The following is a 13,331-nucleotide window of genomic DNA, read 5'->3' as shown; positions in this document are numbered from 1 at the left end:
GCGTCGGGATTTTTATTATGACACAGTCTCCGGCGGGACTTTTATTATGACACAGTCGCTGGCGCCACATTTTCCGGTCATGAGTATGAGGTACGCAGCTCTGTTTATCATATTAGATACATCTGAGCAGTGTTGGGGAAAGTTACTTTGAAAAGTAATGCATTACAATATTGCGTTACTCCCTGAAAAAGTAACTAAATTAGTTACTTAGTTACTTTTTAAGAAAAGTAATGCATTACGTTACTTTTTCTCACCTGGGCTGGGCTTGTTTTTTTTTTTTATTACAACAAATTTCTATTTTTGTGCAAATGTAAAGACCTCTTCATACCAAAATTGAACCTCAGGCTAAGGTAAAAATGCAAATTCACGCATGAACAGTAGAGGGCGCAGCTCTGCTGTGCTGGCATTCTGGATAATGGTAGAATAGGACGCAGGAGAAAAAAGTTTTACCAATAAAAACAAAAGATCTAGTCCGTTTTGCTCATGGTTTAACTGAATCATCAAAGGCCAGCAACCTTTTTTAGCGTTTCAAGACATTGGTCAATAAAGGTAGATTAAATGCATGAAAATATCTGTTTTATTTAAACATTTAATTATTGGAGGTTTGCATAGTATTTTGATTTTGCATTTGACTGATTTTATTCAATTTGAGGAGTACTGAATCTTTCTTGTGTAAGTGAGATGAATAAATGCTCACATGAAGTCTAGAACTACAATAAGCATCATGTTCTCACACAACCTCTGCACTTACTCTCGATTTTTCTCAACATGTGTACAGGAGAGCTGTCAGTCAAATAAATGTGAAAAAGTAACTCAGATGTTTTGTTGTAAATTTGAAAAGTAATGCGTTACTTTACTAGTTACTTGAAAAAGTAATCTGATTACATAACTCAAGTTACTTGTAATGCGTTACCCCAACACTGCATCTGATTGTGTTGAAAATGATGTTATGACGTTACTCTGTGCGTTCTCTCAGCGGCTGCTATGACACTTGTTCAAACTGCAGTGAGAGTAAAGCGTTTCTGCAGAATAAAACCGGAAAACCGAGGCTAACGCTGATATGACGCAATTGACAGGCGACTCCCTCACACGTCCCAGTTCCTTGATTAAAATAGCAATTTCTCACGATTTACAAATAGTTGGAAACATTTGGGATATTGTCAGTACTCAACTGAACAAAATATTTAACACTGGCCTAGTGTTTTTGGGTATTTTACTCAAACAAATTTACATAGTGCACCTTTAATCTTGCAGGAACGAATTGCCGAAGCAGAACTGACGTATTGTCTCAGCAAATGACATGTAATTGTATGTATCAACCACAGATGGCGATAGAGAGTTTCTTTGTGGAGTTGCACAAAGTTTTTCATTGCAGCTTTAAATCTTTGTTTTTATCTTTCGAACAAGCAAAACAAATAATTTTACTTTACTTTTATAAAAAAAAAAAAAAAACTGCATTCATAGAGTAAAATATAATAGGAACTAGGCCTATAAGAATACACCTCTATAAGCAATTTTGACCAAAAATGTTTTATTTATTTATTAATGCATTAAATAATTTCATTTATAGCCTACACATTGTTAATAACAAACTGTGAACGGTCATTCTTTAGTCATAAATGTGGTTAAATTTCACATTTCAGAACAGGTTTCAGTTTAACGCACAAGTAGTGATGTGAATAAACAGCACAAAAAAAAAAAACAAGTCTGTGCATCTAAATACTTGACTGAGAAATTTCATGAAAAAATTAACGTTTATATTTATATAGGCCTACTGAAAGTACATTGAAATGGGGATACTTTTGACTTTCACTCGATATTTAACTTAAATTCCTATGAACTTTTACAAAGGAAATTGACATTGTAAGAGAATATTTCAATACAGCTATGTGAAGGATCTGGAGCATTTATGCATAGATTGGTCTAATGTGTGTGTTCAAGGTAGAATGAGCTGACTCCATTGACAGACTGCATTTGACTGCGTCTATGAGGCCTATACAGTGACAAGAACACCAGGTCTCTGTTTTGTTGACACAGTGATCAAGCCAAGATCAATCTGCCTCTGAAAGGAAAATTTAATCATGCTGTCCGGCTGTCGTTGTCTCTGTCTGGCCTAATCAGCAGCCATTTTACCTTCACCCACAGCATGCCATAGAGCAAAGTCCAGCTCTTTATCTGCCTCTAACCTGCACACTATGAATGCTCTCTGTGACACACACTCGCTCTCTCTCTCTCCCTCTCTCTCTCTTTCCCGCTCTTGTTTATGTTCTTTTGCTGGCTCAGTTTCTTCACCGAAACCTGTTGTAGACAGCCAACCAATGGAGTGACAGTAACTTGTGCTGGAAATAGTTTCTGGATTGTTTGAAGTAAAAATACACTGGAAATATTGTAGTGCTTTTGGGTGAATGAATAGACATTGAGGGAGCATGCAATACATCAACGCTGGTTTTTCAATGACTGATTGTAAAAGTTTTACATTTGGTCCCACCCACCTTGATTATTTGATTTGATGTCCTGTAGATATAAATGACAACAGTTCACTCAAAACCACATTGTTTACTAGTCATTAATAAAGTCACTTTCCATTTCAGAGAGAGAGAGAAAAACATTTTACTGATATGCAAACGCTTCAAATGAATGCCACTCCGACAGACTTTTAATGACTAATATGCAAATGGCTCATCTATCACCATAAATGACTCAAACGTCAGCGCTCATAAAGAGGCAAAGAAAAAAAGAGTCTAAATCCATCCGCCTCAGGGCACACCTTGAAAAAACCTGACACCTAAGAATGGCCTGTGGCATGAACAGGGTGGCGTTCAGCGAGGCCCATGCGAGCACGTCTTTAAAGAACACCCGCAAAAGTCAACAGAACACACCCCTCCTACAGGATACAGTTAAGGATGCTGTGCTCGTCATTTGCATAGCACATCTTCTGGGACAGCCAAGTGCGTATTTTAGGTCACCTTTTCCTTATATCTTCTCTCCGTTCCAGTTTTGCCCTCTTAACCGTTTTTGCACAGCCTAGAAAGAGGCAAACAGGATAGAAATAATCAGAAACGTGGCAAGACTGAGGAAGCAAAAGAGATGAAAGTGATTTTCTACATGAATATCTCTTATCAGAGTCTGGTGTCCTATCAGCAGAATATGGCTCATAACAGCCAGGATTAATACTGCAAGAACGGAAGTTATTACTCACTTTCACGCTGTCCGGTAAAAGCCCAACGTCACAAGTGGGATGTTTTTCCATCCACTGTGTAGCACCTGTCGCACTTTAGGAACACGGGTGGTTTAGTGTATGACACTATTAGGCCTGACATGGTTCATGATTATTAATATTCCTTGTGGGAAAAAAAAGTGTGCTTAATTGTATTGAATGTACACTTGTAGTGCACTTCAAATCATAAAAGTTACTTACAGATAATATACACTTTATTTTAAGTTGACATAGTTACACGTTACTACATGTACTTAACGGTAACACTTTATTTTACTGTGTCCTTATTACACGTTACATGTACTTACCATAGTAATAACATTAAATTATTTAATTACATGCAACTAAACCTAAACCAAACCCTAACTACAGTGACACCTTAAAATAAAGCGTAACCGTAATAACAGCAAGTTATTCATAATAACAAGTAACTAACCCTAACCGAAACACGGTAACACTTTATTTTACAGTGTCCTTGTTACATGTCACATGTACAGTAATAACAGTAAATTATTTAATTACATGCAACTAAACCTAAACCAAACCCTAACTACAGTGAAACAGTGACACCTTAAAATAAAGCGTAACCGTAATAACAGCAAGTTATGCATAATTACAAGTAACTAACCCTAACCCAAACACGGTAACACTTTATTTTACAGTGTCCTTGTTACATATGTTACATGTACTTACCATAGTAATAGCAGTAAATTATACACAATTGCATGCAACTAGCCCTTAACTAAACCCCAATCCTACCCTAACCCTATAGTAAGTACATGTTATTAATTAATATTACTCAGTACTTAAATATATAGTTACACTGTAACAATGACACCTTGAAATAAAGTGTAACGTCAAACACTAACCGTAACTCTATAGTAAGTACATGTAGTTAATTAACATTACTCAGTAATGTTTTTGAGTAAGTACAATGTAACTGCGTCACCTTAAAACAAAGTGTAACCAAAGGCCACTTAAAGAGAGTACACTTCCATGACTGTTTCTTAAAGTGCACTTTGTAATTATTTCAAGTTTTACTCCAAAGTACATTTGAAATGATTATGTTATAATAATGTTTTGTCTTGCTTTAAAAAGTGTTCTTGTTTAGTTCATATTTGATGTTTTTACAAACATACTAAAGTACTTGATTATGTGTCCTATTCAATATTGCATTTAATGGTAACTCTTTAGTTTAGGGTCCAATTCTCACTATTAACTAGTTGCTTATTAGCATGCGTACTAGGATATTGGCTGTTTATTAGTGCTTATAAAGCACATATTAATGCCTTACAAGCCAGACCCACATCAAGATGTTGGGTCTGGGAACACACCATTGGCAGGGCTCAATCCGAGGGGCGGGATAAACAGTTGTCTTTCAAACTCCCTCTGCACGCAATAAGATAGCGTTACAACCAACCAGAGCAACGAAGAAGGTGAAGCGGAGCTAGTTGATGGATTAAACTTTCGCCGTATCCGGTCGGCAAAACTCCGAACACATCTTCCTTTCTTAAGAATGACTTCAGTGCCGTTCTTTGTTCTTTCCTCAAAGAAAAGCTTAACTCAAAGTCTTCCAGAGTCGCGACCAAAGACGATTCGAAAGACCACCGTTCGCCAGCTTCTTTGTTTACGAGTAACACGCAGAACCGCCACAACTCTGCTTTGACGTGCCGTCATTATGTTAAGCCCGCCCACCGACATTATACACGATGTGATTGGCCTGACCAGAGTTTGGTTTTTCCAGCTCGCAGGTTTACCGAGAGTTGCTAGACTACACTCGCGGCAAATTAGATTTTCTGCAGCTAGGGTGCATCTAGATTTATAGGCTAACTAAAAGTGGTTCTTGGCTCTTTTGGTGCTATATAGCACCATATCTTAACAGGTTCTGTAAATGGTAGCGGTGCTATATAGCACCTCAGTCATCCCAAAGAACTGCTGAAGAACCGCTGAAGCACCAAGATTTGGTGCTATAGAGCACTTCAAGTGGTTCCCCTATGATTACGGGCCAAAGAACCACTTTTAGGACTATAGCAGCTTTTTTTTTTAGAGTGTAGAGTGTGTATTTTGCAGTGAGCTATTCCTTTAAGATTGAAATAATCAAAGTTCTTAATTAGGTCACAAAGGAAAAAGTACATTCCAGTTTAGTCATGATGGGAAGGGCCCTCTGTTATACTTGCCCCTAATTTGCCATTGTGTCACTGTGGAAACCATATCAGTGGCGTATTGGCGTATCTTATCAGGCTGGTGCCCCAGCAGCAAGGTCCCTTTGTGTTTCTCATGAAGAAATAGCTACTATATAGATTCCCACCGGGAGACCCAGGGCAGAGTCTACTTTACATTCCCTCTTTTTTCTTCAGCCATGTCTATCTATCATCCTTCCCTCGCTTTTGCATGTGATCCGCTCTGGCTTTGAAAAAGCTCTACAGAGTGACGTGACGAGAGAGAATGGTTTCACGGCTCTCTGTGATAAAGCAAAAAAACACTGAGCTGAACCGCGTGGCTGGAGAGTTCTGCTCGCCTTCCGTCTCAGAGGACGAAGAGAGACAGGGTGGGATATTTCACACCAAAATAAGAAAGAACACAATAAAACACATGTTTAAAATGATTATGAAAACTTGAGGCATAGATGATTCATTATTGCCGGATGCTCTTGGGACAATAAAACACGATAGGGCTATCATCCTGGCAGATGGAATATGGTTATTATATTGCTTATGCTCATTTTACAGTAAGGGTCTTCAAAATGTCACTCTTCAGATTGTGATTGTTTTATTTAGACGCACAATGGGATCCAGAACGCTTTTTGGTGTTTTCTAACTTAATACAAAATATTATCAGCACAACAATTTGACAGCAGAACTAACTGTAAGTTTATAAGTTTATGTCAAATCTCAAACTTTAAAATTAGGGCACTTATTGCTTATTTCTTCACTTGCAGAAACGGTACCTTTAAAGGCAGGACACTTAACTTTGAACCTTATCTACCCCTAAAAGGTACATATAAGTACATTAGTGTACTTTTAAAGAACTACAATGAACCTTTAAAAGGTAAGTAAGATACATGGTTACACTTTATTTGGTAACACTTTATTTTACAGTGTCACTGTTACATTATGTCACATGTAGTTATTATTAAATTATGCATAATTACATGCAACTAAAGCAAACCCTAACCCTATAGTAAGAAGTACATGTACTTACTTAATATTACTCAGTAGTTAAATATATAATTACAGTGTAACAATGACACCTTAAAATATAGTGTAACCCTATAGTGTAATAGTACTTACTATAGAGTTACGGTGAGAATTAGGGTTTGATTTAGGGTAAGTTACTTCAAACATTAAAATAAAGGGTCCCACTTTATACTAGGTGGCTTTAACTACTCTGTACTTACATCAAAAAATAAGTACAGTGTACTTATTGTGTTCATATTGTATTGCAAAACACTTCTGCTGATATTGAGGTGGGATACAGGTAAAGTTATGGGACAGCTGTGGTGGTATGGGTAAGTTTAAGGGTAAAGTTAGGGACAGGTGTGGTGGTATGGGTAAGTTTAAGGGTAGGGTTAGGTGTAAGGGAAGTGTCAACAGTGTAATTGTAACTAGAGAAATTAGTTACAGAAGTAATTACATGCAGGTAATTTTTAAAATGTAAGTACTAAAACATATACAATAAGTGCATTGTATCAAATTATGTATTTAAATGTAGGTACGTAGTAGTTAAGGCCACCTAATATAAAGTGGGTCCAAATAAAGTGTTACCATTTAATTTTTCTGGCTGTGTCCTGCTCGTCCTTGATTAGATGCATTATAATAGTTTAAGACATCATAAAACGGACAAAAACATAAAAACTGCACCGTTCATGTCTAAGATTCATCAATGCATAATATTTTTTACATTTTACTTGTTCAATAGTTACATTTATATTTTAGGAATATGTATATTTTAAATAACTCCAAAGCATATGTGAGAAGGTTTTTTTTAATAAGAAGAGAACATAACAAACATGAAGAACATACCATGAAACGATCAACCAAATAAAGCAATATATATATATATATATTAAGACACTTATCTTCTAAGCCCAACGGCCAAAAAGCGGGGTTTAAATAAAACTAAACAGTACAAGAACATCAACTCTGACCTGCTTTCTTACAAAATGCAAAAAGACTTGCAAGAAATTTGTTTATGACATGATGGCTTGAGACAAAGTTTTTATTTTTAAAATGCTTTCAAACCTCTGAAGGAGATTTTTAAAGGACAAGATCTTACAAAAATACATCATGGCAATGTCATTAGGGTTTGTATGGTTTTCTGATAAAAAGGTAGTTACAAAGCATTTTTTGTAACAAAACAATGCCACCCCTCCCCAACAGTGAAGAACAGAGAGGTCACTAGTGCAAAGTATTGTATGGAAATGGCCCTTAGTGCATTGTCTGCTGATCTGAGTAAGAGCCGAAGCTGAGCTGAGCACACTGGAACAACAGTGAAAGGTCTTTGACATCTTTTTTTTTTGTGTGAGCGTTATTGCCAGTATTTCTAAAAAAGGGAAGTCTGGAAAACAAATAGCTGGATTTACCACAGTTCAATCCATCCTTGTCAAACTTTTATCTCTTTATATATATATATATATACTTAACACAAAATTCTTCAGAATATACAAAATGACTTCATGGCCAAGTGTAAAAAAAGTAATTCTTCAGCTTCTCTAAGGGACAAGCTTAATGATACACACTCTCCTCACGTGTGCACTGTATGTAGTGCACTTCAAATGAACGCGCGTTATGCTGTAACACAAAACAGGAGAGTTTCCCTGTAACACAGTAACACCTGCTCACAGCAGTAACCTGAACTCAAACGCTTCCGCAATCATGCTCACGTCCTCTTATTGTCACATCGCTTACGTAACTTCACGACACAAAATCATACAAGATATATTAAATTCTTCCCTTCATAAATAAATGCCTGACTCCTGCTTTCCCCCCGGAAAAAAAACAGTATATACACATGGCATCATTTGTATACATCTTCTGTGGTACATCCGAGACCAAAATGTTTAGTTCCTGAATATATGTTAATTAAATTAGCTTCTGTAAAATAGCTCTGGAACTCATCCCTTGGTTCTGGTGAAAGCATGTTCACTCTTAAAAATAAAGATTGGCATCTATGGTTCCATAAAGGACCTTCAACATCCATTGAACCCTTTCAACGGTTCTTTTAAGACAGGGGTGTCCAAACTCCGTCCTGCAGAGTTTAGCTCCAACTTGCCTCAACACACCTGCCTAGAAGTTTCTAGTATCCCAAATAAGACCTTGATTAGCTGGTTCAGGTGTGTTTAATTGCGGTTGGAGCTAAACTTTGCAGGACAGAGGCCCTCCAGGATCAGGATTGGGCACCCCTGTTTTAAGAAGTGTTTCCTGAAAGGTTCTTTGAGGAAGCAAAAATGTCTTTTGAAACCTTTATTTTTAAAGAGTGCGTGGTTATTGATGGCAACGCAAGCTCTTGAGTTGAAGATGTCCTGCCATTAAGAGTCTGTAGAGTTCAAATGGCGAGCACATTAGGATGCATTGAGGACAGACCTGCTGTAGAGGGTCTGGTAATACGCACCAGAGTCAATGGCGGACGGACCAGCACTGTCATAGATCTGTTTGGCGGCCATGGGAGAAGATGCGGCGTAGCTGTTGTAAGCCATCACCTGGTCCTGGTACGACTTGAGGTCCATCTTCTGCTCGTTGGACATGAGATTGGTGATGGAGAACGGATGGTTGAAATTGTAGTGTGGGTCCATGGACTTCAGGGGGTCGTTCTGCAGGTCCAGGTGTTGCATCGGGCTGGCCAACATGCCCTGAGAGTGCAGGTGCGAGCCGGACGGGGGCATGGAGGAGGACACCGAAGACGGGATTGGCACTGGCGAGCTGTGTGAAAGGTTGGGCGCTTGAGACGGGCAGTCCAGCTGCACCAGGCTCCTCTGCTGCTCCTCCGAGGCGGATCCGGCGTGGGAGCTGTCGGAATGGGCAGAATCGGCCCCTTCGGAGCCGGTGGCGGGACTGTGCTCCTCCTGCATCCCCTCACCGCTGTGGCCGCCCTTGGCGCCGCCCTCCTGGGACTTCGACGAGCTCTTCTTCCCGGATTTTTCCTCGATCTTGAAGCGCTTCTGCCGACGCAGGTAGCAACCGTTCTCGAACATGTTCCCGGAATTGGGATGCAGCGCCCAGTAGGAGCCCTTGCCAGGCTTGTCGGGCGAACGCGCCACTTTGACGAAGCAATCGTTGAAGGACAGAGAGTGGCGGATGGAGTTCTGCCAGCGCTGCTGGTTCTCGCGATAATACGGGAACAGATCCATGATCCACTGGTAGATTTCGTTGAGGGTTAGCATCTTGCTGTTGGACTGCTGGATGGCCATCGTGATGAGGGATATGTACGAGTACGGTGGCTTGGCGTGGGTCAGAGAGCGACGGTAGGGCTTTGGCATCTCCTTAGTCCGGTTAAGAGAGGTAGGAGAGGGGTAGCTGATCTGGGACATAGGCTGGCCCATGCTTTGGTAATGCGAGAGGGAGCCCAGTGAGGAACCAGAAGAGCCCAGCTGGGTCAGAGAACTGGGGTTCAGAGAGGAGCCGACAGGGGACAGGCTCATGTGGTTGGGGCCTCCACCCATGCTGGTCAGTGGGCTGTTGGTGAGACCTGTGCTGGGATAGCCCATATTCATGCTGGATGTGGAACAGGCCGGGTTCAGATTTATGTAGTTCAAGCTGCTCACTGAGTTCATGGCGCTCGGAGAGGAATACATCTGAAAGAAAATAACACAGGACATTACTGTTTTGCCTTCTATTTGTCATTAACAATTTAGTATCTATAAAACTAAAACTAACAGTTCACACACACACACACACACACACACACACACACACACACACACACACACACACACACACACACACACACACACACACACACACACACACACACACACACACACAATTAGAATACATTTCACCTCTGGCTTCTATATCATAAAGTTACAATGTAACCTAACTTTGTTATATTCTACGTTTCTGTTATTAGACAATTTGCATAAAGTGTGTTTTATAATGAATATTTAATTTCTTTTCATTTCGTTTAACAATATAAAACGAATTTTCAGTTAAAATCCCACTATTGTGCAATTTTAACCGTAGGTGTGCGGTCTTCCGTAATCTTAGAATGACGAAATAAATGCAAAGAACCAAATAAATAATAATAATAACAATGTTGACGCAGTGTTCGCGGTCACAAAATAGTTTTGTTAAGTTTGAATGAATATGCGCAAATGGAGAATGGAGAATAAAATGTGAAATTAATGCCGCTTTATGAATAAACAATTATCTCCTTTATTTTCCTATTGGTTGCACTGTAAAACGAGTGCACGAGAATGTAACAAAATTAAAATCGAAATCTAATCGAAAGCTAAATGTCGGCTCTTACAATTAATATAGGCTATTAATAAAATAATAGTAACATGCGAACATTACATCACTATAGATCATTTTATTTTCCTTTTTAATTGTAAAATGATATTTCGACTATCTATCTATCTATCTATCTATCTATCTATCTATCTATCTATCTATCTATCTATCTATCTATCTATCTATCTATCTATCTATCTATCTATCTATCTATCTATCTATCTATCTATCTATCTATCTATCTATGAAAATGTATTTTTTTATGAACTATATAAAAGAATATTGAAGACTTTCCAGAACTTACCTCGCTTGGCTCGTAGAAAGCATTCCATTCCGGAATTTCATGTGATTCCATCTTCACGGAGCTCAACATCCCAAAATAAAGTTGCAACTCGTAAGAAAGTGACCGGAGACTAACCGTGTATTAAAATGCCCTTTTGTTTTGTTTTTTGTTTTCTCAGCGGTTTTGTTAAAGAAAAAAAAAAACGTCCCACAAGACGACACGCGTTGTAATTCCACGTAATATTACAGCATGAACTGCAATAAAAAGTTTGATAAAGTTAGGCTCTTCTGTTGTCTTCAGTCCCGTGGATCAATCAGTTGGTTTCTCATGATTGGGTAACTTAGTTCACTCAGTTGTTTAGTGTGGCAGGACCCGTAAACATGTTGAAGTAATCCTGAGAAGTCCAGCGTGAAGCTGTCGTGGAGGCTGTGTCGGGTCTCTGTGGGGAGTAACTGTAGAAAAGCCTCACCTCAGGCTTTAAACACGCGCAGGTGAAGGAGGGACCGCCCAACAGGCCCCGGGACTCAGGAAGACGTCCCTAAAGGTCTCTCTTGCCCCCTGCTGTTCTGTATATTGGCCTGCCGACACGGCCATCTCAATTGTCATCCCAGACAACTTCAGGCCTAGAATGAAAATGAATAGAAAGAAATGTTGGGCCTCTGCTGCAACTCACAGAAGGATGGGCTTTTATAAGATAGATAGATAGATAGATAGATAGATAGATAGATAGATAGATAGATAGATAGATAGATAGATAGATAGATAGATAGATAGATAGATAGATAGATAGATAGATAGATAGATAGATAGATAGATAGATAGATAGATAGATAGATAGATAGATAGATAGATAGATAGATAGATAGATAGATAGATAGAAATATGCCTATTAGATAGATAGATAGATAGATAGATAGATAGATAGATAGATAGATAGATAGATAGATAGATAGATAGATAGATAGATAGATAGATAGATAGATAGATAGATAGATAGATAGAAATATGCCTCTTAGATAGATAGATAGACAGACAGATAGATAGAAATATGCCTCTTAGATAGATAGATAGACAGACAGACAGACAGACAGACAGACAGACAGACAGACAGACAGACAGACAGACAGACAGACAGACAGACAGACAGACAGACAGACAGACAGACAGACAGACAGACAGACAGATAGATAGATAGATAGATAGATAGATAGATAGATAGATAGATAGATAGATAGATAGATAGATAGATAGAAATATGCCTATTAGATAGATAGATAGACAGACAGACAGACAGACAGACAGACAGACAGACAGACAGACAGATAGATAGATAGATAGATAGATAGATAGATAGATAGATAGATAGATAGATAGATAGATAGATAGATAGATAGATAGATAGATAGATAGATAGATAGATAGATAGATAGATAGATAGATAGATAGATAGATAGATAGATAGATAGATAGATAGATAATGACTGATGCTTTTCGTCGCGCGCTTGATTCTGTCGTCATCAGTGATGTGTTCACTATAAGCTCATCATCACAGCGGGGGTCCACGTCACTAATCTGAGGAGCCAGTTTTAAAAGTTGTTAAATCCCCTCGGCGATCACTGTCACGCGCTCACGGTCAGCGAGGGCCGGCGATTCATTCTCGAGATTTAAAAAGATAATTAAATGCGCGTTCGTTCAGTGAAGAACCACAGCAAATCACAAGAGAGTCAAAATACACTGATTTGATTGTTAAATAAGCAAATATAGCCTATGTATTTTCAGATTTTTTTTCGTTTTAAGCACAATTTTTTTGTTCGTTTTTATCTTAATATGATATTATTTTTACTTACCCTATATTTTTTATTTTATTTAACTTTTTTTCCCTCTTCATTTTCCTAGACAAAAGCAGACTCGAATTTTGAAGTCTTTCCACAAATGGTTCACCGTGAACATCTGTGAAGTTTTCCTGGCTTGAAATGACCCGTGAGGATGCGACTGTAGTGGCCGTGTGAATACACATCTGTTGTTCGGCGCAGACAGGAACATCACAATGTCAATGCATTTCCTAATGGCTAATGAATGGAGATGTAATTGATCAATTGGCGGGGGGTCGACAGGATTAGGAGAGACCTGACCCCCAAAATGCAATTGATGAGATGTTCCCACAACAGTTAATTGTCTATGTCCATCTAAAAGAGTTATTAGCTATAATACTCACAGTATTTCCTTCTCGATTGGCCAGTTGCTCTTATTAATGTTATAGTTTGCATCAAATCAGGTGGGATTTTTCACTGAGAAATGTTCCTCTGGCCTACACGCGGATGCACATGATCAGGAATAAAACTAAAAGAGTCTCGCAGACTCAGTGTTTGGCACGCTTTTCTTC

At 38.7% G+C, this 13,331-nt stretch overlaps 1 protein-coding gene across 1 annotated transcript; it reads right to left on the bottom strand.

Moving 5' to 3' along the window:
* Positions 1 to 7,186: 7,186 nt before the first annotated feature.
* Positions 7,187 to 11,381, bottom strand: foxa3 (forkhead box A3). Its single transcript, XM_079824851.1, has 2 exons — positions 10,970 to 11,381; positions 7,187 to 10,007 (listed from the first exon to the last, which is right to left on the bottom strand). Exons 1-2 carry the CDS (start codon positions 11,036 to 11,038, stop codon positions 8,778 to 8,780), a joined length of 1,299 nt encoding a protein of 432 aa, XP_079680977.1. The 5' UTR covers positions 11,039 to 11,381; the 3' UTR covers positions 7,187 to 8,777.
* Positions 11,382 to 13,331: the final 1,950 nt, after the last annotated feature.

Source organism: Gobio gobio, assembly GCF_949357685.1.
Source record: "Gobio gobio genome assembly, chromosome: 9".
Taxonomy (NCBI): Eukaryota; Metazoa; Chordata; class Actinopteri; order Cypriniformes; family Gobionidae; genus Gobio; species Gobio gobio.
This window is presented reverse-complemented; position numbering and strand designations above follow the sequence as displayed.